This window comes from Antennarius striatus, chromosome 15 (assembly GCF_040054535.1).
Source record: "Antennarius striatus isolate MH-2024 chromosome 15, ASM4005453v1, whole genome shotgun sequence".
In the NCBI taxonomy this organism is placed as follows: Eukaryota; Metazoa; Chordata; class Actinopteri; order Lophiiformes; family Antennariidae; genus Antennarius; species Antennarius striatus.
In genome coordinates, this window is record NC_090790.1 from 10946564 (window position 1) to 10972832 (window position 26269).

Genomic DNA, 26269 nt, shown 5'->3' on the forward strand with positions numbered 1-26269 from the left:
TGTGCTGCTAAATCTGTTGGATTCAAAATAAATACTCTTATTATAAATGCTGTTTTTGTATTATTTTCTTTACAACCTCAGTTACCATTTTGAAAAATAGTATATTTTACTATGAACTTGTTTTTATGGATAGTACAATATTTGCCCTACAGATGAGAAGCTCTATCCATCTATCCATCCATCTGCTGAGGGCAGCCCTGCCAAAGTCCAACATGAACGTGGAACAGGTTTGACTTTCTGCCGGCAATGCGAACCAAGCTCTGGCTTCAGTCATACAGGGACCGGACAGCCCTCAGCAGAGGGGCCCCGAACTCCATACTCCAGAAGCACTCCCCACAAGATACCACGAGGGACAAAATCAAATGCCTTCTCCATTCTTCATCCATGTTGTTTCGGCCTACAGGCCTAAAAGCATTGCGGACTACCTGGCCTTCTTGGAGTCCCTGGGAGGTGTACTGAATAGTGCTCTGATTGGGGACTCCATTGTTTTCCTTGGGGACTTCAATGTTCACATGGAAAGAGGTGATTGGGATGAACGGCCTCCCCGATCTGAACATAACTGGTGTTCTGTTATTGGACTTCTGTGCTAGCCAGTTTGTCCATAACGAACACATTGCACAACCACAGGGATGTCCATAAGTGCACATGGCACCAGGACACCCTAGGCCAGAGGTCGGTGATCGACTTCATTGTTGTATCATCAGACCTCCATCCACGTGTGTTGGACACTCGAGTGGAGAGAGGGGCAGACCTGTCAACCGATCACCACCTGGTGGTGAGCTGGATCAGCTGGCAGAGCAGGGGGCCTGTTGGGAATGTCTGGCAGAACCCTCTGTCAGTGAGGTCTTCAACTCCCACCTCCAGGAGAACTTCTCTCGGATCCCGCAGGAGGCTGGGGACACTGAGTCACGGTGGATCATGTTCTCCACCTCCATTGTTGAAGTGGCTGCTTGGAGCTGTGGTCACAAGGTTTCTGGTGCCTGTCATGGCGGTAAGCCAGAAACCTGGTGGTGGACACCGGAAGTAATGGATGCCATCAAGCTGAAGGAGTCCTACCAAATCTTGTGGAATTGTAGGACTTCGGAGGCAGCTGATGGGTACAGGCCGGCCAGGCGTACTGCAGCTCGGCAGTCGTGGAGGAAAAAAACTCTGGTCTGGGAGGAGTTCAGGGAGGCCATGGAGGAGGACTATCGGTAAACCTCGAAGAAACCATTCGGCACCTCAGGAGGGGAAAGCGGTACACAGCCAACACTGTTTACAGTACGGGTGGAGAGCTGCTAACCTCGACTGAAGATATTGTCTAGCGGTGGGAAGAATAATTCGAGGATCTCCTCAATCCCGCTACCATGTCTTACACAGAGAAAACAGAGGCTGAGGTCTCAGAGGTGGACTCGTTCATCACCCAAGCTGAAGTCACTGAGGTGGTTGCCAAACTCCTCGATGGCAAAACACCGGGGATGTGCAGGATCTGTCATGGTTGACATGTCTCTGTAACATCGCATGGTAGTTGGGGACAGTACCTCTGGATTGGCAGACCAGGGCGGTGGTCACTCTTTTCAAAAAGGGGGACCGGAGGTAGTATTCCAACTTTTGGTGGATCACACTCCTCAGTCTCCCAGGGAAAGTCTATTCCAGGGTACTGGAGAGGAGGATTAGACCTATAGTTGAACCGCGGATTCAGGGGGAACAGTGTTCCTGGTCATGGAACACTGGACCAGCTCTACACTCCCCATCGAGTGATTGAGGGTTCATGGGAGTTTGCCCAACCAGTCCACATGTGTTTAGTGGATGAGAAGCTGCATTATAATGTAATCCCAGCAGACAAAAATAAAGTTCATTGTTTAGGCCAGACAAGAAAAGTGGCAAGAGTCTATATTTGTTTCGTAAAAAGGGAAGTAATTCTTCCGGCATCAGAGTTTTCTGAAAGTAGAAAATATAACTAACTAACCAAATGAAGTTCAGACTTTCAGGTTCGGGTTGGGGTCAGATTTGGGTTCTGTTGTATCAGGCAAATGTGTATGCACTCAAATGCAACATGAAACTTTCATGAAATGAAAGCTGTTTGGGATCAAAATCAATTCAGCATACAATAACCACCATGTTTTTTTTTTATGTGAGAGAAAAAGCAGAGCGCTCCTGCTGTGTACACTGCTTGTGAGGTCTTCTCACGGTCCCAGTTCAGCTGAATCTATTGTTTATTCAGCAACAAGTGGAATTTCAGGAGGCCAAACAAACACAGAAGACTTTGTGAGTCAGCAATATGTGTGATGTGTGTACATAAGGAGGAACAGGAAACCCTCATGTTAAAAAGGTAAAACTTAGACTCATTTAAAAAAGATTTATTACATTATCCTTACAAAACACAAAATGATTCACAATCATTTTGTGAGTCATTTTAAAAAATTTACAAAAATCATATATGTAAAAAAAAAAATCACAAGCTTGTTCTTACCGTACAACATCAACCAAGAAATATGACTCATTGGACTTTTGGCAGAAGACATTCATTGTATCATGTAAGGGAAGTGTGACCAGTGAATCCATGTCTTTTTCCGACATGCCTCTATTGTAAGACAGATTAATTTGCGGACGCTGCTCGTCTTTGAAACTGAGAAATCTTTAATAATTGCTTCAGCTACAACAGGGTGTAATGCCCCTCCCTGTCTCTAGATGGCGCCATCGCGCTTTCAAAGGAGGCTAGACAGAGAAATCATGAATACAAGAGATTAGATTGGTTTAGGGAAAAGCTTTAAATCCAATGGTTATAGAAAAAAACCCTACACACAAAACTTCTTACCAGCAGTTATTGATTTGATTCAAATAAATGTTTCGTGCATTTCCCCCTCCATTTCATCTTTATTTATCGCACGCTGGGTACATGTAATGCATTTTATTATAATACTTTGGATCAAAATGATTCCCATAGAATTTGATTTAAAAAATGATGAAGAGCTCAATATGACAGATGTCAGTCAGGTTCGTTCCTTTACTTGTCTGAATACTCACATCTAACTTCAGATGCTCCTAAATAAGATAGCAAATCCTCTTTTCCTAAGGTGTTTTTGTCAAGAATAACCAGCCGAGAAACAGGATTGTTTAAGTTCCTTTCCCTGCTTCAAGGTTATTTTTTGCAAAGAATAAAAATACATCAATTAATGATAATTTTAAAAAATCCAATTGTTATTAAGATATCACGAAATTCTAAGTATCAGAAAAAATACCTTCATGGTCGATGTTCTGCACCTCCTGCCTCCCAACAGCCCCCCCCCCCCAAACTTTTGGTAATTAATATTCTGTGGAAAAGATGAGCATCAGGAAACAATTATGCAATAATGTATAGATGGGAACACACACCTTGTCCACATACAAACACACACACACACATACACACACACACACACACACACACACACACACACACACACACACACACACACACACACACACACATATATCACTATGATCAACTTTGGACCTCAAAGGTCAAGTTGCTCTTGGACGTGTAAGACAAGAGCAGTGAATGTAGTAAATGTAGTGGATAGAGGGTGAGATCATGCTTTAGAAATTGTATGATTTTGTAATATATTTTCTTACAAAATATTTCTTTCTTTTTCAGATTCTAGCATAATTTCAGCTCTCCAGCAGCCATAAAAGGTCAAAGGTTCTTTGATTAACCCTTCTGCTCATGTGCATTGATGCAACATCCAATAATGGTGTATTTTTAGGTTAAAATTTGTGTTTCTACTTTTATTATAAACAAATACAAAAGACTACACAATATAACAGGATTGCACTACACCTGCTAGAAGGAACTCAATCTTTTGCATATCAATAATTTGTTTTATGTTTTGCGGAGTTTTGTTCTTTGTTCCAAGGTCATCTACAGGCTTGCTTGTGCAATGAAAACAATGAGTAGGGATGTGGTCTAACATTACAAATAATCACATTAAATAACATGATATAAAAGTCAATAAAATGATTTTTTTCACATGAACCATTGATAAAATTGCCACAAAAAAATAACAGCCTCTCTCATCGCTTTCAGAGTCGTATCAGCTGGGGTGAGGTGCACCCTGGATATATTAATAATTCATCAAAAGGACAACACATGGAAATATATAAATATTCACATTTATGTACTATTTAGTATCAATAGATCACCAGTACTGCATGTCACTAGACTGTAGGAGGAAGACCAGAAAGGCATCATTATATTAACATCCCATATATACACAAAAAATATTTTAAGCAGCATACATTCAAATATAAACTTATATAAATATAATATATAAATATAAACACAGATTTTACTACATAGAGTAAATATGCATGTTAAATGTAGATGATTAATAGATCAATGGTTCTACTTCTACTTGACTTCTTAATGCAGATGAGTCACAAGTTTCACCAGGAAAGCTTTGTTCCACTTTTAGGTTATAAGCACATGTTTGCTCTCACTAGGAATATGAGTTTAATTAAAAACAACAAAAAACTGTTTTGTCTTAACTACATAGTATTTATTACATAGTGACAGGGAGGGTAGGCGAGAGTGATCTTGTGCTCATTTAAAGCAAAGGATGCCACACTTGGGTTGTTGCCGGAGTCAAACATACAACTCCAATCTGAATCCATAAAGCCTCTGCTGGCTCTGACCCAGTCTGCCTGGTAATTGGGATCAGATGAGTGGCAGCAAAAAGCGAAGCGACCCGGGTTCTCCGGGACCCACGCTAACCTGGAAGCATTTATTTTATGGAAAAGATGTTTAGTTAAAGTGCAGTGCGGCTGCCTGCAGCCCAGCCCCTCTAATGACTCCCCAGCTCTCCTGCCCAGGCCTGGAGACAGAGCACTGTGATGGATACGACTGGTGAAACGGGACACACACACACACACACACACACACACACACACACACACACACACACACATGCCTCTATCACCATGCCCTGTGATGGATATGACTGGTGAAAGCCCTGAACACTGTTTCCTGAGTCCTTCACTTCCTTCCTCCCAGGCATCGGTCAGCCAAACTGAGCCGGGTTTCACTGCACTCGGGCCGGATTGGATTGCAGATTAACTGGCTTCCTGTCCAATCCACCGGCTGCGTTCATCTGCTTTTCTAATGGTCACTTTTATTTATGAGCAAGCCATGACGTTATTGAGGATGAATGAGTCTTCAGGATGGATGAGATCCTGGAGGCTCGAGGGGGGTTTACTGAGGGACAATTGTTTTCAGCAGTATATTATGGATATAATTTAAGAGTAATATAACCATTTTCCAAAAAAGAATAAAAATGAATCAATAAATTAAACCAAATGGACATATGTGTGTGTACATGCACGTGTTTTCTTGCAGCAAAGAGTCACCAGTCATTATTTATTTGAATGTTTTCTCATGGGATTTGAATATTCTTACCAATGTTACCGTACTTCATAAAACTCCATCTGACAACATAATTTTTCTTTGTTATTGAAAATGGAAATTTCTCTGGTAAAGAAAAATCTGCCAGTGTGAAAAAAACATGCCACTGCAAATTGAATTGTGCCTAATTATGTCCATGAGCTCAGTTGAAATAATACATCTGCAGCAGCGGCTTTTTTTTTCTTTACAGTTGTGCTCTATGAAAACATGAATCTTGGCCACAATAAAAGAAAAAGAAAACATAATAACAAATGGTTGTTAAGTACCAAAAACAACTTTATATCATGTATCTCAATCAGAATTGAAAACTTTCACCTGTTGGACAATGACAAGAAATATTTTCCTACCAGTGCTTATGGTGTAAGATGAGTATTAGTTGTTTATTCATTATAATGTATAGAAAAAGTATAAAAATATGGTAGTCTGCCAAAATTCAATTTATAAATACTATTTCAACATCCGGTTGTCCAAAAAAATTGTTTTAAATCTTAAAATAAGACTTCACAGGATGCATCAGGATTGTTAAGGCTGTAGACGTAGGGATGAATTTTGGCCTGGGGTTCATTGTCATTCCCCTACCATCCCATCACTACACGTCTCCAACATAACCCTCCCCTCACCTCTCATCCTCCCTCTCTCCTGCTGGCAGCCCTTGATTACACTTGTCTCCTGGGGGGAAGGTTTAAACTCCTCAGAGATAGTAATATCGAGGGCACTACTGGCTAGTCACTTCAGATCAGGGCGGGGGAGGAAATGGCGACGGACATAAAGCTAAATATATAATTCCTCCCATGTCGGTAATCACGATGTCCAGACGATTTGAAATGACAGTTTAACCACTTTAGACTGAGGAACGCTTTGTTCACATTTGAGAAGCAGGAGGTGTGTGTTGGAGCGTCTGGTCGGTCCTTACGATGGTTGGCAAGCCTCCTCTTTGGTTTAGAGGAGATCCAAAGGGGCCTGTGTGGTCCTCTCTAAATCCACATGGAGGTGGGGGGACGAGCGCGTGCTTCGTTGAGTTAAAATGGCTCACAGACCAGACAGGAGTGATTCTGTCAATGACTGACGTGCCAAAAGCTCCGGAAGGAAACACTCTCACCACACGGTATTAGTTTACCTGATTATTAGGATATCCAGCTTCCTCCTAAAATGTTCTGCCATTTCCCTGTTAGGGGCAGTAAGAGAACCCACCTGGATTAGGCCCAGACGTGGTCTGCATTACAGCCGGCGCAGCAAGGCCTCACGCCACACGGCTCCATCAATTACCTCTATAAATATTAATGTACTAATCTGCACATATTCTTTTCCTGCGAGCCTGCGACTGCATCCCTGAAAGGGTCAGAGATACTCTTATAAACATCAAATCCATTTAAATCTTTAGTTCAATTTGCATATGCAGAGATTTTCCCTCCAGAAAGGCTCTCTCCTCCCCACCCCCCATCTCCTCCCCATCATCATCATCATCATCATCATTACATCGAAAGAGAAGGGTGCATTTCATATTCACACACTGATTGGATCCTTGATGAGATCTTCAGGGTGGCTTCTCACACTCCGACAATCCTAACACTCCAGGGGAGATGAGAAGCGAGAAAAAGAGGGAATGAAGTGTGTGTGCATGTGTGTGTCGGTGTAATTCTGTCTGCACTCAAGTGGTCGGCCCCCGTCCTCGGCCCGGCTCTGTATGCCCCCCCCCCACTTCCTTTGGGGGTTCGGCAGTTGCTCGAGCAGCTTCATGTCTAAAGTGTAATCACAGGAAGACAGGTAGCAGAAGAGAATCAAACCGATTTGACTTTTTTTTTTCCACACATGCTGAGCCTGTAGTGTTGTTTTATACAGTGGACTAGTTCCAAATCTCAAAAGACATGAATAATGCAATACTGAGATCTGCATCAAAATAAAAGAGATTGAAAAGTACAATAGTCTTCAGATGGATATGAGAAGAATGAAGTAGCAGCAGATGAAGAGACTGAAATCGAGAGCAACACTCAAGGGATTCTAACTTTTTCTTTAACACCACTACCAGTATAAATCGTACCCGTCCACGGGTGGAGCTGATATTTTGCGCTCCAAATGCAGTAGAAGGAAAGAAATTCGATATTGTTATGCAGAGTGCAACAATTAAATAAGAATGAGATGAAGCAATGCTAGAATAATCATGAATTCATGAAACCTACAAGGCATTCTGGCTCCAGTTGATTCCCTCCGGAGTCGAGCTGAATCTCCCCACCTTTATATTTGAATAAGCTCACTTCAAAAAGTCTCACGCTGTCACCAGCTCCACCCACTACTTGTCAATCAAGCGCCCAACCAATCATGAAGCATCTGCCAGAGGGAATCACGTGAACAATATGGAGTAAGGCATTTGCTATATTAAGAGAAGAAATAATTATACAGTGCACCCTTGTTCTCTGCGGTTAATGTGTTCCAGGAACCACACGTGATTGCCGAATCCGCGATCGACATCTATTTATCTTAATACTTACAGTAGTTTAAACGTTTATGAACTCTCCCCATACTGATATTAAACCACCTTCTATCCGTATTACCTTTTTCCACACTCTTATCGAATGTTTAAAGCACTTTCGTGTCTCACGAAGGTCCGAGACTGACTGAACAGAGCACACTTCCGCATCCCGTCAGCCAATAGAATGCGCGTACGGTATCAGATGACTGCCTACTAAAAATCCGCGATGAGATTGAGTCTCAGTAGTTGATGTGCGAAGCCGCAATTGCGCATTGTACGTGGACTTCCCAGTTCACATAATTTTAGAGTGTCGTAACTGTTCCAACAATTTTTATGTTTTTGAGCATTAAGTCCAAACAGCAGGAACGACACAGAAAACGGAAACAAATTCTGAGTGAAACTAGCCGGCTAACATGAACAGTCTTTCCAACAGTCTTTTCCTTTAACGTTAGCGTTCTTGCTGCCAGTTACCCTGCTAACATTCATCTACGGATTTAGCAAAGCCCGCCCAGCGCAATCCATAATTGCGCTGGTGATGTAACAACTTTGCCAACAAAGTTGTTACATGTTGATTTCTGACTACGTTGGGTGCGCTTAGTTTATAATACCAATACATTTGTTTTCATATGTTTGGTATGTGCAGAGTTTGCATGATCTCCCCGTGTCTGCGTGGGTTCTCCGGCTTCTTCCCACCTCCAAAAAGCATGCGCTTCAGGTTGATAGGCCGGTCCCAAATTGTCCGTAGGAGTGAGTGTGTGCGCGTGTTTGTATGTCTTTGTATGTGGCTCCGCGGTGCACTGGCGTCGTGCCTGGAGTGTCCCCCGCCCCACGCACTATGCCAGATGGGATAGGCCCCAGCTCCCCGTGACCCGCTACGGCGGATACGGCAGCGGTACATGAAAATGGATGTATGTTTGGTATGAAGTCTGATATTGTTTTATTGTGGAATTTCCATGGGTTCGCGCTAGTAATGTTAAAATTTGGACATTATTATATTATTTTGATTACATAACATTTTAGTTTTCTCTATTATCTCATAAATGTCATCTGTAAAGTTAAAAGGCAAAAGTTAACTACCTGAAAAAATTATTGTTTTATAACTTGAGCTAAACATTTTGGTATATATTCATTATGGTTTTTGTAAAGCCAATCAATATAAAACCCAACATATTGGTTTCTTATGTCATAGCATTGAATTCAAATCCTATGTGTGACTTTTTTTTTTTACGTTAAAATGTCCCAAGAGTTAATATAAAAGTGAGACCATAAAAATCAACTAATTTAAACCTGCATATTTTCTGTAAAGTCACCAAAGGACACTGAAGGACTTCCACAAAGACAAACCTATGCAGCTCCTATGCTTACATAGTTGTATCCACACACACATGCACATGTATGTTAAAAGGCAGTGCGAGTAGTAGTAAACATTTGAAAGGAACAGAGGTAATTCACTTGATAAATGTAAACTAAAATGAAGCTATCAGCTGAAAGCAATTTCCTTGTGCTTGCTTGCGCTCTGCGCCAGGGACTGGGGAGATTTTCACCCCTCCATCGATCATGAAGCCTCTGTTTTAGGCCAAGGTACACAATGCCCTCAAATTGCTGACATATGGACCAAGAATCACCACAAAAACCTGCCATTTCCACCCCACTCCTCCTCTGGCCCGACCCAGCCACTCCTCTGCTAAACTCTTGTTTATCTAATGATTCTGGTCTGTTTAGGCCATTAAAGCGGAGCCGTTCAGTGAGACGGTGGGCCCATGTAAATGTATTAAACCACAAGCAGTAGTGTGCAACTTAGCATGGCTACCAGCTAACTCTGAAGATGATAAAAATCCCTTAATTGGTGTTCTCCTTTAAGAAAAAGTCAGATTGCATTTTGATGCATTTAATTAGATGCTTGCTACGCTGTAATCATCACATGACTGGGTGAACGTAACACCAAGTGTGTGGGCAAACTTTTAAAATTTAAACTGTCTAGCATGTGGGCTGCTGGCGACCAGTAGCATGGAAAGCAAAACAAATGATTATAAAGATGAAGACGCTAACCGCATAAGAATACAGGAATGTTTCACGTTGGTGTAAACAGCGGATAAAAACAGATCCGTGTGTGTGTGTGTGTGTGTGTGTGTGTGTGTGTGTGTGTGTGTGTGGCTGGATGGATTTCCCACTCAAACATTTCTCACGTCAGCGTCACATCCACGTCAGCGTCACATCCTACAATTGCTGACCGGCATTACAAGTTATTTAAGAACAAAAAGGTGGAAGATCACAAACGCCTCCTTTTCTTAATGGATGGTTGTGGTGCCAGCAGCCTGGAGATGTGTACACAGGAAAAGGCTATTATCACTGACTGATGGGGGGAGAAACTTCAAACCCCCAAAAATTGAGCAAAAGAAAACAAGAATGAAAAAAGATGACTCATGTAGAACAAAGCGGTGCTTCTTTAATGGAGTCCATCAATAATGTTACTTTCCTAACTTGATTTTTTTGAGAGAGCTGTCGTTTTATCAATCCAAAACACAGGAAGGAATTAAAGCTCCTTTCTCCCTCGGGTGCGTGTTTTAACAGAGTGTGTATCAATGCGAAACAAATGTTTGGCAGCATGCTGATGATATCCTGTATTTCTGGAACAAATGCTTTTTCTCTCCCTTTCGCCACCAAGTCAAACCCAAAACCAGTTTACATTCAGGCTGGTGTGCTTGTTTTATATAAACAGACAGCCCTTGTGGTAAAGGTTTTTGATGAGGAGGAGGTCTGCAGATCCCATTAAAAGTCAATCCATCCCTTGTGGTGTGTTCGTTTGAAGTCAGGAAGAGTAACAAGGGAGGAGAGAGGTGACTGGAAATCTTTTGTTGTTGTTGTTGTTGTTTCCGTGCCAATTTCTGTTTTTGCACCAACGTAAGAATGAATGCAGATATCACCATGGAGAGGCGAGCACATCTGTACCAGGGATGTAGGCAGGAACTGAAGCAATGTTTCTGTCAGGATTTCCAAATTGAGGACCAGGACAAAGATTGCACCCTATGTGTGGAGGCGTTCAAACTCCCTCTCTGGCATTATGAAGTCACCGTCTGCTACAAGTATGAGGATAAATGTAATGTCATGTAAATCCAGGATTTTGAAGAAGCCAAGAGTGAGATGCACATATTCACATATTGTGAAAATTCATTGAAACCTGTCATGTAAAAAAGACTGGTGTTTCTTCTAAAAATCACAGTCAGCCTAATATCTCCTTGCTCTTAGCGTCGAGCTGTTTGTCAATGTCTGCTGAAATGCTGTCCATCAACTGCTGAATCTGTGAAGGCAAAGAGAAAGAGAGACAGAAAAAAATAGTTAATATCAAATGTTGAGGACAGCAAGACATATTGAAATACTTTACTGCAAAAAAATATAGTTAAAATAGATGTTATTTGTTTTACGATTTCAGTTATCAAGCTCTGATTATCATTCATCTACTTCATCCATCTGTAACAACTATACACTAACTTCTATCTTTCCTTAAACATGTCTGGTCTTTCAGTGAAGACGCCCAATGGACGTGCATGTCCCCTTACCTGTTTTTCTACAAGGTGTATGATGTCCTCCGAGTGTGTGTCCTTTGACTTTTTGACCTGCGTGATTGCCTGAGATCGAACCTTCCTCAGCGACTCTTTGGCCTTGTTGCCATTCTTTTTGGCCAGCTTGACGAGATTCTCTCGGTGTTCCCGCGTTACTCTGTAGCAAAGGGGAGAGAAAGAATGAGAGGGAATGAGAAGGGAGCGAAGAATGTGTGAGGGAAATGCATCTAATGTGTCAAATCAGTACCACTATTTATTTGTATGTAGATATACTGAACAAAGATGTTAATGTTAGGGGTTAGGGTTGAAAACTAAAGGGTTTATCACTCTTTGACACTACTGTGATGGAAAGTCAAAACCTGTAACAGCGTAGATATAAAAGGTTTAATAATAATGCTGAGGGCCCATACTAGCAACAAGTGTAATCATTTCAGACCTCATTCACAGCAAATATGGAATGACAATCACAAGCTGAGGTCTCAGACCAGCGCTGAAACAACCATCACCCAAGAACTTTGCGTTCAATTTGCATTTATTAATCACTCGGAAAATCATGCTTCTCATTTCAATTCTGCCCTCTGTCTTTTATTGGTTCTTTTTTTCATCGGTTTTTGCCTCTGGGACTATTTGCAAACAATTCAAGAGTGGCGTCTATTTACCACAAACAATACGGCCTAATTACTGATTCCAGGGCCAATCAAGGAGCGCCTTCTCTTTGGGGATGCAAATGGCGGCTCAGAACACGTCGAGTCTGATTGCAGGTTGAGAGCGGACTGACTCTTCCTCCTCTGCCAAACTAACACCTGCTGCTCCAATGCCCACACACCTACTGTACACACACACCCAAACTCACATATACATAAAAGTAACTATAAGCCAAAAAAGTGGATACACGTTTATGCATGTATATTTAAAAAAACCATACCGTATATACAGAGAGGTTTAGTGGGTGAGTGACGGATTGTCTCATGTGAGGTTGTTTGACTTGGCAGGGAGAAAAAAAGAGAAGGTTGGAGTGAGAGAGTGAAAAAGACAGACACACCAGACACTCACATCCAAACACTACGGGTCTCTGTCTGGAACAAGAAGTTCATAAACCGCTTAGCTACAATCAGATGCTTTTGGTCAGTTGGTTAAAAGATTCAAACTCTGTCACAGTTGAAAATCAAACACTCTTTTTGTTCTCAACTATTATTATCTATCTAAATAATTTGGCGTTTTGGAGACGGAGGTATTTGTCTTCTGAATTGAGTGAATGAATTGAGTTTAAACCACCAAAAAAATAAATGTATATTTTCAGCAGGAATCTCCTCTCCATTGGTATCAATATCATTTGATTAGTATATATATTTTCTATATTCAAGATGCTGTTTTCTTCTGGACCTAGTTCAGTAACATTTGACATCAAACTAAATCAATAAATCAATCAACCTTTGTTGCAAATCTATATCATTAATAATATTTGATTGTAATAGATCATTAATAGAAAGAAAAAAGAAAAAGTCCACTTGATTATCCCTAAAATTGTCTTTCTCACTCTACATTACAGTTGCATATGGGTTAGGTCATGCATACATACATATTTGAATAATCATCATGGTTAACAATTCATGTAAAAATAATGTAAAAAATGTCTATTTTCTTCATTCCTTCCCTAAATGATTATGCAGCCATACTTTATTTCCAATTTCCAAGCTGTTGCTGTTGGAAGAGTATTAAAACAGAGGCCCGTGAAGAAAAGTAAAAGTGTGCGGTTAAGAACGCAAAAGAAAGAAAGAGCTTGAAGCTAGAAGGCGTTCTCTGCCCAGGGGCTGTGTTCGTTTGAATGTCTGACAGGGACTCACTTGGGAACGGGCACCTTGATGATTGTCCCGTCCACCTCTGGGTTAAGGTTCATGGCACTCTCTCTCAGGGCATGGATGGCAGCCGCTGTAGCCTGGGGGCACACACACAGAGAGACACACACACACATGAAATGTGTGTTTGCTTGAAACACCGGTTTAAATGGGAACGCAGAGCTACAACTACAGGTAGTAACCCAGCTGGCAACCATTAAGGTGTTGTGGTGGATATGTAGTGTGTGTGTGTGTGTGTGTGTGTGTGTGTGTGTGTGTGTGTGTGTGTGTGTGTGTGTGTGTGTGTGTGTGTGTGTGTGTGTGTGTCAGGGAAAGTCCATGTGATGTGTGGAAGTGCCTCAGGCCACTGTCAGCGCTGTGCCCTGTGGGACAGTACTGAGGGGTTGCAGGGCAGGGCATTGACCCCCATGACTTTAGGAGAGTCTGCTTGTATATGATAGGTAGACAAACACACACACGCACAACTTTTTATGTGTTAATTTTATGATCATATCATCAAGAATTTCTCAAATTTTAAAATCTAAAGGAATGTTTTGTTTCTGAACAGAGGGAAAGGTCGTTACATTGGTGCCATCAAGCCCACATGGCTGACAGGTGACTTTGCAGGTAAGACTGAACTCACTCCTCTCCACGTGAGAATCAAACTATGCAACGAAATGAGTCAAATATATTTATATATTATAAGTAATAAATCATCCAACTGAAACAGATTTGTTTAGGTCAACATTGTGTATAAATGCAGTATGTACTAAAAGTTGGAAATGTTTTCATATAAATGCTCACAAGAAAAGCAGATGGGCTACTAAAAGGTTGTTTTCTTTCCTTTCTTCACATTAAGAATAAACAGTTTATCTATACGTAAAATTACTGGAATGCACGATTAAGTGAGATGCTCTGGAAACTAGCTTCATTCTCTTTTAAGGCCAAGTTCAGCTCCATATTCTAGCTATGGAAATACCAAAAACACCAAAAAAAATCGTACAATAATAGGAATACAATTTATAATATCTTATTTACAAAAGCAATAAATAGCAGTTTGCAAAACGTGCTTCAACAACAAAATACCCACTCTTTTCTATTTAATAGGTAGTATTTGTTGACATGGAAATGTAAAAAAATAAAGACTGTTAAGCTGTTCAAATTCAAAAAGAACCATTTCATAGTGTGGCTGATACTGATACCAATCTGTTGGAAACAAACAAAAAGATTTAAGTTAGGTTACCAGACAAACACGGCACACTAAAAAGTCTTCGCAAAAAAAATAAACAATAAAAATCTCATAGTAGCAAAGAAAGGTAAAGAATAAATATAAATAAGAAATAGGGATTCCAAGGGATTAAACTGTTTCTAATGTAAACAACAGGTTTCAGTGGTTGATTTGAGTCACTAAATATCTCCTGGATCAAAAGATTTAATTAGGTGCTACTTTATCTAAAGGTGCATATTGATCATTAGCCATCAAAAAAGAGAAAAATATACTCTACAAATGATCTGTGATCTTTTTGTAAGGACGAAGATGAAGAGAGGCAACCAACAGAACAGTGTTTTGTGTTTTGTAAGAGAACAAGCGATCCAATGTCAGTGTGGACCCCGGCCAGAGAGGCAGCTGTGTCTGTAAATACTAAATGTCAACACGGAGCAGGATCAGAAGAAGACACTGCTGGGAGGAATGCTGGTCTACAGTCACACAACACTTAATAATGTGGTTTAATTTATGTACAGTGATCCTTCATTTCTCGTGATTAATGCGTTTCAGAACCACACGCAAATACCGAAATTCCGGGATATAGCAGCAAACTATTTATTTTGATTATTTATGGTCACTTAAAGGTCTATGAACCCTCCTCATACTGGTACTAAACCACCTTACATCTGTATTACTTTTTCCCGCACTCTTATCGATTGTTTAATGCGTTTTTAAGTGTTTCTTTAATACACGGAAGTTCCCTGAGTTTCGGAACGAAGCACACTTCCCAATGCTGTCAGCCAACAGAATGGTATCACGTGACTACCTACTAAAAATCCGCGATGAGGTGAAGCCGTGCATCTTGAAGTGCAAATTTGTGAAGGATTACTGTAGTGGTTCCTTTGGCAAAAGATTTACACAATAGATCCTGAAGCCCAGCTAACATTACATTAGAAGCAGGGAATCACGGTGAAGCAGAGCATACAGACAGAACAGCACAAAGCCAAGTCCTTTGAATTCCGGAAAACAAAGTCAGAATCCTCAAACAGATTCTGCAACCGCAAAGACTTCTCCCTCAGTCAAGGCCTACGTGTGCAACAGTGCAAAGAGAATAGCATTTCCGTTTCTTTTTTTTCTCCTTTCTACCCCACTCCTCCTTCTCAACAGCTCCTTCTGGCCTCTTCCACTGGGGGATAGAAATGGTTGAGATTAAAAGTAATTTTTTGAGTGCATTATATTAATTCATCAGGTTTTGCCCTTCCTTTGTTGAAGTCATTCAGTGCAGGGGCCCTCTGGTTGCTCTCTTTAGTGTAGGGTGATAAATTCAGCCCATACCTATGTTTGATTGTTCTCGGCATCAAATTCATCAGTGCTTCCCCTCTCTGACGACTACTTTGGTGGTTAGAGGGGGGAAAAAAAACCCAGTTTCTCTGGAAAAGGCAGGAAGAGTTCTGGTTAATATGTTGGAGAGGAAGAGAAATTACGCTGGAGGTTCACATCAAACGGTTTAAGGCCCTGTTCAAAGCGAAGAGGCGAGCTGACAGGAATGCAGACAACAGTCTGCAAGTATTTAAAAAAAACCCAAAAAAACAAAAAATGCCAAAATCTCTTGATAAAAAAAGTGGTTGGTTCACACCATCCAAAATTACACACACAAAGACACACCAAATTACTCATTGCTGCTGGTAGTTGTTCCACTGTCCCCTTCCCAAGCTTCTCTTAATGAATGGAAAACAATGGCAGGGCCTCTGGAGTGCCCGGTAATGGATAGCTATCATTATAAGACTATTAGCTCCAGGTACTGACGACTCACCTCCGTGTGGGACAAGGGCAACGCAGGGCATGACAAGGTAGCATGTGTGTGTGCATGAGTGTGTCTGTCGGTGTGTGTGTGGTCTGTGGTTGGAATATGTAGGAAGGAAATGGAGTTACTGAAAGACCATTCATGCCTGATTCATGCTGAAGACTGGATTTCCAGATTGGAGATTTTGATAATTACAATCTTGTGTTGCTCTATGATATCGGAACAAAAAGAAACCAAGGAGGTGAGACCACACTCACTGGTGGGTGTGAGATGGTTTCAAAAACACTTTTTGTTGTTTATAGACAGGTGGTTCTCCAAAAGAACAAACTGCTTCAGAATGCTATGTGTTCAAGTCTGATTGGACTGAATTTGAGTTCTTCTGTTGTTTGATAAATATGTGACTATTCAGTGCCTCCATCACTGGCGTTATTATGTTTACTCTTGTATTTTTTTACATGCTTTTATCCGTGCTTGTGTTGTAGCTTTAGGTTCCTCTTTTGCTCCACCACATTGATCCAGACAGAAGTATTTCTACCACAGTACTACTAGTACCTATGGTAATTAACCTTTAAGTTGCCAAGACCTTCAGGTCAACCTTTGAGCTTTAAGAGCGAAAACTAAAAAAAAAAGTAAAAATGACATTTAAAATAGCCAAACCTGTGCTTTCTGTTTATTGCTATTTAGCAAAGGTTAGCATGCTAGCAGATTCCTGCTTAATAACATGTAAGCAATGCTATTGTGAAAATGCCAGTTTTAGATTTTTGTCTCAGTGCTTTCAAAGTGGCTAGACATTTTTAGGCTGTATTCTGCTTTATTACCTCAATCTAACAACCTGCGACTTTATGACTACTTGACAGTTTAAAATTTCCTTTCGGCATCCCCTTTTCCATTTTTGACAAATGGCAATGTTCATTTGGCACAAGTTTTCTCAGCAGATCCCCGTCCCGCCGCAACCCTCTGTATTCTGGGTTTGGGACCGGCCTACGGTGGACACTGACTTGTGCCCCTGTAGGGGGTTGCAGATGCTGTGGATTGAACCCGGGGCAGCAGACATGTGAAGCACACACTCTACCACTGAGCTACATATACATATACAACAGTATATTAGGTACATAAACTGTTGTTATTTATTGAACAGTGTATCTTTAAAAAGTTTTTACACGTTAAATTGGACTTAAGGAGTCAAAAAGTGAGAAACAAAATTCTCATCAGGGATGTGAATCATAATTTTACTTATAGGCATTTTACCATATTATATATTCAAGCATATTAATGCATGTTCACTGGCAGAAATCTCTAAATCCTCTAAAACATTTAATCATGAACTTTACTATAAGGTACACCTCATGAAGAGCCGTATATTGCCTCAAAGGCTAATGAGATCAAACAAAGCTAAATCATCAGTCATGACTGTCCGAATGTTGTTAAATGCTAAAAAAAAAAAGCACATTTAGATATTCCAGACCACCAGAGTGTTGCCCCCATGGATAGCATTTCTTTCTGGAGCTCTGATTAGTTCAGTGTTGTATCATCTGAGAAGGAAAGGAGTGTAAGAGAGAAAGAAGTTAAAAGAATAATAATCCATTCCTTTCTAACCTGGGGTAAGATGAGGTCATTTCCTTTTCTGTGACAACTCACACACGGACCTGAGCACATCTCGGCATACGCACACACATAGGTTCTTAAGGTTCTTGTTGCTATCTTTCACCCTAGAACAAAGGGCTTCCCGAGTGATCAATCAATTAGTGTCTGAGACACAGTTGGCGAGAGGGCGGTGGGTCGGGTTTCTTTATACAGAGATGTGAGCTTAGAGGTCTGCTCAGCTTCACTTTTCCTTCTGAGGACCGTCTATCTGTCTGTGCTCAGGATTATTTTTATAAAGCCTTCAGTTACGTGTCTGCATGAAGCACACAGATACCACGAGGAAGGATCTGTGCGTGCTTGTGTTTGGCTATATGTGAGTGTGTGTGCGTGTGTGATCGTCTTACCTCTGGGAAGCTGCTCATGTTGACCATAATGAGCTGAGGTGATTTCACCGAGATCTGGCCCAGCTGGTTGAGAGGAAACTTCCCATCTTGGGTCGTCACCACAATGTGATCCAGAGCTCCTAAACAAATACACAATCTAATTGTTTATCCACTTCGTTTATTTACTTACCCAGACATCTGAGGCAGTGTTCTACTGCAGCCAATGCCAACGTGGTATCACGGACTTTGAGCACGTCTACAGTCAAAGCTGACTTGAACTGATTAGCATTTGTAATAATAAGTGTTTGATATTTTGCATTTATTTGACATTTTACTACATGTTGAATATCATATTTAAACTTACAATATTTTAAATGTATTGTTATCTTATATCTGTCTTATATCTTATCTTATATTGTTCCTTACCTTTATGCAAGGAGATCAGAAATCAGAGATTTGTTCTAATCACAAGAATCAATACTGGCATTGATCTTAAAGACAGTCAGTCAGGGTGTTCTAAATGTGGTATCTATTCTGACACTGTTTTTATGCATAACAATATAGAGGAGAGTTTGCAATCAGTCATTCACAGACAGATGATCAAATAACCAGATGACAGATGCGTCAGCAGAAACAATCACATGGCTTCAGTACAAATATCAATTTCACACAATGTCACATTGTTAAGAGTTTCCATGGTCTATTGTCTCGCCACACTGTCAACACTGAGAGTAGCAAAGGGAAGTTTGTCCACATAACTTCACGTCTATCCTCTCTTTCTTTCTCTTTTTACTCCCTCACACCATCCATCCAACCCTTTGCCTCTCCTCCATCTGGCTAACCTCAGACGCGGTTGTTTCCTTCTTCCCCACCTCTGCCTTACATCACCCGTTCCCTGCTTACCCACTGGGGGCCGAGCTGGAGGAAAAAGGGAGGGTGAAGCGGAGGTGAGCCAATCGTGTAGTTTTCTCTATACAACTAACTTATCACATGATTTTGTGGGTCCAAGAACATAGATGGTCCAGACAGAGATCAAATATGGATGATAATATTAATAACAAATAGCTGATGGGATAAAATTAATGTTATATTTAAAGGATGCAGACATTATTGCGTCTTCTGTCCCGCTGTTGACCTCACAGTGCTTCTTTTCATATGTGCAACCATTCATAGCTTTATATGTGACCTTATGTCTGTTTGTGACCTGTGCCTTAACTACGTGCATCTACACAGATCAACAATCAGGAAGGTAGATGTGAAGGGGGGTAGATTGGCAGAGGACTATTAAGACAGCATTTTTAAAATTATTTGTTATCAATCATAACATACACACACTGATAATATATTTGACGTGAATGTGTGGTTGATTTGGATCCAGGTTAGCTGTGCTGCTTCTTTTAGCTGGGCTAAGTTAACCAACTGTGTTATCATCCACTTATTCCTTTAAGCCCCTGCAGTGTTTATCCTCAACTTGGCAGACTTCATTCTACCATTGTATTCAGAGATATTTTTAAGTATTTCTCACAATACTTCTCATGTTGTTTGATTTCAAACTCCTTTTGTTTTAAAAATTGTTTCCATGGAAACAGAACTTGCATTCTGGCCAGATTACCCCCCTGAGCCCAACAACAATATGATGGTCAAAGCACTGATTCCTGGTCTCTGCATCCACCTTTGACTGCCTGCTATATATTTTGACACACACACACACACACACACACACACACACACACACACACACACACACACACACACACACACACACACACACACATTCAGTATGCATGCATGGCAATACACAATAGTACATGCAGACACACATATGTACTTGCAGCTTAATGAGAGCCAGATGAGAGAACAAACACAGACACACAGACACACACACATTTGGACAACTGACGTCATTCCATTCCTCCATCTCATCTCTCCTGTCAGCTCTAAGTCCTGCTGCCTCCCTAGATTACCGTGCAGCTGGACAGAAGAGAAGGGAATAGAAGGAAAGGACTGAGTGAAGGATGGAGAGCAGGAGGGAGGAGACAGAGAGAATGACAGGACAAAGGGAAGAAGACATTGCTGACAAGAAAAACAGGAGGAGGACACAGGGAATAAACAGCGCTTAAAAATTCCTGACCTGTGGACAAATGTTTCCATGCGGGTCAATAGGAAATGTGAATTAAAATGTAAAAGAGAGTCTGTGGATATGCTGTGCAGGCCAAAATGTAACAATGGAATTGCAAGGAAAACAAAAGAAAAGAGTTGGTAATGGAGGGATGAAGGGCGGGACCAAAAATAGAAAATAAGTTTGTCATAGAAATTGTTGAATGATGAGAGGAGAGAAAAAAAATCGGAAGGATATGAGATGTAAACTTGACAAATCCTTGAATGAAAAATGAATTTGAGGGTGTTAAATAAAAATAGTCAAAAGACTGCACATGTTGCAGATCTAATGTCAAAGAAAGCACACCTTCATCTTTGGTCAGAAATTACTAAAAAAAAAAAGTCTGGAAGCTTAGAGATTTTGGTTCTAGTTGCTGTGATGTCCCTGAGGAGCCTCCATTATACAGTCAGCCTTCAACTCCCCTGAGCCTAGCTCTTATTTGGTAGAACCCAGAGGCAAAGGGTCAAGACCTGGATGTAGTTGGGGAAGCAGAGGTCAAACTGGGGTCAAGGTAAGGTCACGTTGCTGCATCACTCCCACGCCCGAGGTGCTTTGTCAGGTAGATACAAAGAGGAAAACTCACTGACTGCCTTGTTTGTGTTGCTAAAAAGACATGTGTTCAATCCATGCTGTTTATGCATTCAATATTTTGTTAGATATTATTCTGAAAAATTTGCAGACATTACAACTGCTAGAATAATTGTGAATTACTCATGGTATAAAATTTTTAATGGATTAGGAATTTCAAAGTGCTTATTTTGTTTCATTAAATTTATAGTAACCGTATAGCAGAAAATAACCCATGAGTGGAATCGGCACTCCATGCTAGTCTGTGAAGAATGCAAGCAGTGTTCTTTTTGGGTATCTAACGAACGGCTGTGATCTCATGGAAGGCCTCAGTCCAGTCAGATGCACAATAATACATTCTGGACAGAGAAGGAGAACCATCATAGCAGAGATGTTACAGAAAAACATTCTCTGGAAAAAATTGGATTAAAACGTCGGGTTGATTCTGAAGGAAACATTATGTCATTCTGGTCGGACTGCAGACATTAATGAAATCACAGACATACCTCAAAGACAAAGCCAAATGTTGGAAAAATGATACCAGTGGTACAAGTGAAATGAAATTAAAAGAAGTGCAGTGTTGTTGTCGCGTGTGAACAACGTGAGACGGAGTCCAAGGGAGAACGGCTAAATACCTGCCGATGTCCGGATGGTGAGGTTTCGTGTGAAATCATCTTTGAGTGCATTGAGAACAGCTGTCATGTCTGCCTTCACTTCATCCAGACTGATGATGTCTTCCACTAGAGCTGAATTTATATTCACCTTAGCCGACTGGCTCTTTGCCTTGGCTTGGACGGCGAAGAGAAGGAAAGAAGAAAAACAGCAACAGAAGAACGGACACTCATGTCAGACAAATAATATAGAATTAGGTAACACACAATGAGGCAAAAGACAAGAGTCAAAGTTGTCAATGAAATCACATCCGGTTCTCTTAACTGACCTTTTGACTTCTTGGTGGCATAGCACTTGGAGAAGGCAACAGGGAAGGAGCTGGTGGTGGGGTACAGCAGTGGTGCACGGACCCTGGAGGTGACCAACAGGGGTCTCGACAGGGACTGACACATCGGTCGCAGCAGGTTCAGGTGATTCAAAGCCATAACTGTCAAGAAAAAAGAGGAGGTGAAATAAACAATGTTGTTGAAAGAAAATTACAAATATTTGGAAAGAGAACATCTGATAAACATTGGTACTTGAAGACACTGCTGGTAATATGCTATCATGAAGTAATAGCTCACATCAGCCAGCAGGAGGTGGGCCGACATGTTGTTCTGATAGACTGCAGCACCACAGTCCCTTTCACCTGGTACATTTTGGATGAAGCTAATAAACTGTTTGCCTTGAAAGTTAACTCTGGGTATATTTTTTTACAGCTCAAAGTGATGTCTTGCAATGATTTCTTTAATTGAAGCAAACGGCCAAAAACACACAATCTTGATTCAAGCAAGTCCAAGATGAAAGTAATGATCAACAATGACAACAATATCTATAAATCAACAAATTGAATAAAGACATTGAGTCTCTTGCTTTCATAAAATCATGACATGTTACACAACTTTCTTGAAGCTAAAAGAGCTTACAGGTACAGTATTTCATATGTTTCCTATTGCCCAACAAACCTTTGAAAACTTAGCAATTACATACAGTCAGAAACAAACTGGGGCTTCCTCTTACGTACAGTACCCACCCATCCACACTTACTTAGGCATCCCTAAGGGGAACCGTTCAGATCACACGCCTACATGAGACAAACCACTCCTGTCTATGGATGAACTACCTCCCACCTCGCAAACTGGCTTTCAAATGTGAACTGTCACTGAACCTCGGTGAACACAGAAGTGCAGACAAATGAGATATCAAAGGCCACAGACACAAACAAGAGCTAAAGCCTGTCTTTCACAGTCAGTGGCAGAGAACGGCTCAGGGTGTCCTGCAGCCTGACTCACGTCTTCTGTATCATTACAGTAACTAGAAGCTGTGAAGAAAAACTAATCATATGAACACGCAAATATTTGCTGTTCTGAGAAAAATGTGTGAAAAAATCCACTTCGCCAGTAAGTGACAAGTTTTTTCTCATCATCCAAAAGGATTTCACTTAATTTCAAGTATAACTGCTGTCTTTTGTTTAATACTCTGGATCTGCAAATTTACCACAGACTTATACTGGAGTTTAAAAATATTTTTGAAAAGTCAAGAGTAAAACTACAGTAGACCTGAGTACTAGTAACAGCGACCAACATATTTCTGATCATTTTAAGCCATCAAACATTAACCAGATATTTCAAAAAGTTTGACAATATAGCATTTCTTCTTAAGATTCGCTGTGTAGATGTTCCCTTAAAGGACAAAGCCACTTAAAATCTTATCAAACTCAGACTTATTTTGTTAAGAATTCAAGAAATATGTCAGAATCACTTCAAATAACCAGGCAACTGAGGATCATAAACTCTAAAAAGTTAATTTGAATGAATTAAGTAATCTCAGTCTCTGCCCTGGTCGCTGCAGCCAAACAAATCATTGGTGTTGTTAAAATGTTGACTACAGATATTAAAATAAAACCCAAAGACAAACAGCTATACTGAGGCTAGATGGTAGGCCACTACCTACATTACAAACCTATGACAGGAATCCATGGCTGGAAAGTTTCCTGACAAACTGATATGATACGGTGCAGTACGGCAGAGCAGATAGGTTCAGATGTGGGATGGTGACTGATCTCTTTAGAGTGGAAACCGAGCAGAAAAAGTGAAGCGCAGGTGTTCAGTGAGATACTGTAGAATTATATCCTGTAGATTTCACACACAGTGGCAGCTGGAGACACACTTCTCCTTCTACCAGAGACGGCAGCCAGCTGGTGAGCCCGCATGAAGTCGCTGATGACGCTCTGCCTTGTCAAACAAACTGTTCAGGCTAGACTTGGTAAAATAGCAATACACCTTTTAATTTTTACTGTTCGTTCAGACAGTAATAAAACATTTTAAAAATGGAGAAAATTTTAGCAAAAAGATCACTTGTTCAAACCCAAACCCTGAAATATTCATATTAAAATATTTCACTGTAGGCAGCCCTACAGGGGCACAAGGCAGTGTCACCTGTAGGTTGGGGCAAAGCCCAGATAAGTGCAGTGGGCATGATGAAATGTATGCCAGTTGGATTGATTGATTGATTGATAGATGGAGGGAAAGACCTATACAGGTTGGTCAGACAGAGGGTTTGAGATGGGAAGGACGTGCAGCAGATTTTGGTGATTAAGGATAGAGATGGAAATGTGCGCCAGCAGTGTACAGGTAGATGGAAGGAATACTTTGAAGAGTTGGTGAATGAGGAAAATGAGAGTCAAGGTAGAGTAGAAGAAGAACCAGGAAGTAGCAGTGATGAGCAAGGATGAAGTTAGAATGGCACTAGACAGGATGAAGAACGGGAAGGCAGTTGGTCTGGATGACATCTAGGAGAGGTAGCTGTGGAGTTTTTGACCAGGTTTTTCAACAGACTTCTAGTAGGTCAGCAGTCCAGAGCAAAAATGTTGTGCAATAAGGAGGTGAAGAAATGGATCCAAGCGGGCTGGAACAGGTGGAGGAACGTGTCAGGTGTCTGATGTGACACAAGTGTCTCTGCCAGAATGAAGGGCAAAGTTTATAAGATAGAAGTGACGCTAGTCATGATGGACAAATTAGAGACAGTGCAGCTGAAAAGAAGACAGGAAATCAAGCAGGTTGGAAAGGATCAGAAATAAGTTCATCAGAGAACCAGCCAAGGTGAGATGTTTTGGAGACAAAGTTAGAGAGAGCAGACTTCAATCGTGAGTATGTTGGTATATAAGTGTATTGAGTGTGGAGCTACCAGGCAAGAGGGCAAAAGGAAGACCACAGGGAAGGTGGATGGATGTAATGAGGGAAGACATGAGGGCAGTTGGTGTTAGAGAGAAGGATTAAGAAGATAGGCTGACATGGATAAGGAGGACACGCTAAAAGGGAAAGATGAAGACAATCTAGGCATTAAAAAAAAAAAATTGAAGATTGAGGGAACAATGCTATTGGAAGGCCAAGGCTGGGATAACATGACTGGAGTTGTGCTACTGCTGGCATGGTGAGACAGAGTGGTCCACCAGACAAGTCAAAGTCCATATATGATGGAGTTAGGTAGCGATAGGAACAATAACATGTTCACATGTATCGACCCAAAATCAGGATCCTTATATCCACCTGCTGTATCTTGAAAAATACAGCATGTTCTGGCCGCCCACTACTACAACACTAGAGATCACTGGCATCCATAATAGACCTATGCATACTAAACAATGTGAACTCATCTGAAGCATGGTGGACTTTGAACATGATGCTTTGGTGCTGTGCTGAATGAATGAATGCCATGGTCAGTTCTGTATGGCCCACCTTTAGAGTGTTCATCATTGAACACTCTAAAGGTGGGTACTGTACTCTTTAAGGACATTCAACCTGTGAGCAGTACCAGGCAGCTCTGACTGAAGACTGGGCCACCGTCTCACATAAGGTTGTGCAAGTCCAGGCAGAGAAGTATTACAGCCGTCGGGAGACACATTAATTAACAATTTTGTATCCCTGTTGGGCCACCTGTAATTACAATTTAGGAATTGTTTTTTTTTCCTGCATAATTGTTTACTTCTTAACTATATATTTAGAATGCCATATAGTAAGTAAACTATGGGCTGTTATAGTCATGCAACACAAACTACCCAAGCTATTTTGCCGATAATTGAAAAGACAATAATTATTATATACTGTATATATAGTACTGTGTACACACACACACACACACACACACACACACACACACACACACACACACACACACACACACGTTCGCCAATGAGCACACAGTATGTATACATCGGTAACTGCGTTGTCCTAACATTTAACATAACTCAAAGCTGTGTGAAGGTCGTCCCTAGAAAGGGGGACAACTAACAAAAAACATTGAATATAGTTTTAAAGATAATATCGTTGTTACGTCCAACTACGGCTCAGCAAAACAATCTCCTCAATGATATATTACCCAACATATCAGCACTTACTAATTGTCAAATTCTTCACAAACACGCAATACCGAGGGAATCTCACGGGATGACATCCAATCGTCATAATCACGCGCGTACGGATTTCGATTTCCGGTAACACATTGATAAAGTACGGCTTGTAGCAAGTGAGCGGTGATTGCGCGACTCAATGGAAATCCTATACAAAGGAAGGCGATATATATGTACGGGAGATGCTAAATACTAAAACGAGTGCCTCCTCTGGACTCCACAGGCG

At 40.9% G+C, this 26269-nt stretch overlaps 1 protein-coding gene across 2 annotated transcripts; it reads right to left on the minus strand.

Annotated features, from left to right (window-relative positions):
* Window positions 1-9849: 9849 nt before the first annotated feature.
* Window positions 9850-26204, minus strand: mrrf (mitochondrial ribosome recycling factor). 2 transcript variants are annotated; one of them, XM_068335171.1, is made up of 7 exons: window positions 26032-26204; window positions 21925-22083; window positions 21620-21772; window positions 18281-18399; window positions 13291-13382; window positions 11444-11603; window positions 9850-11184 (listed from the first exon to the last, which is right to left on the minus strand). In XM_068335171.1, exons 1-7 carry the CDS (start codon window positions 26096-26098, stop codon window positions 11107-11109), a joined length of 828 nt encoding a protein of 275 aa, XP_068191272.1. In that variant the 5' UTR covers window positions 26099-26204; the 3' UTR covers window positions 9850-11106. The 2 variants fall into 2 exon arrangements, with proteins under 2 accessions (XP_068191272.1, XP_068191273.1); XM_068335172.1 differs by lacking the exon at window positions 26032-26204 and adding an exon at window positions 22220-22352.
* Window positions 26205-26269: the final 65 nt, after the last annotated feature.

Bases quoted from the DNA above. Each gene is read 5' to 3' on its own strand.
- mrrf (XM_068335171.1), bottom strand. From the start codon at position 26,098: ATGACGATTGGATGTCATCCCGTGAGATTCCCTCGGTATTGCGTGTTT. The intron at 18,400-21,619 runs GTATTTAGCCGT...GTATTTGTTTAG, and splicing joins CACCATCCGGACATCGGCAG to GAGCTCTGGATCACATTGTG. The intron at 11,185-11,443 runs GTAAGGGGACAT...TTGCCTTCACAG, and splicing joins TACACCTTGTAGAAAAACAG to ATTCAGCAGTTGATGGACAG.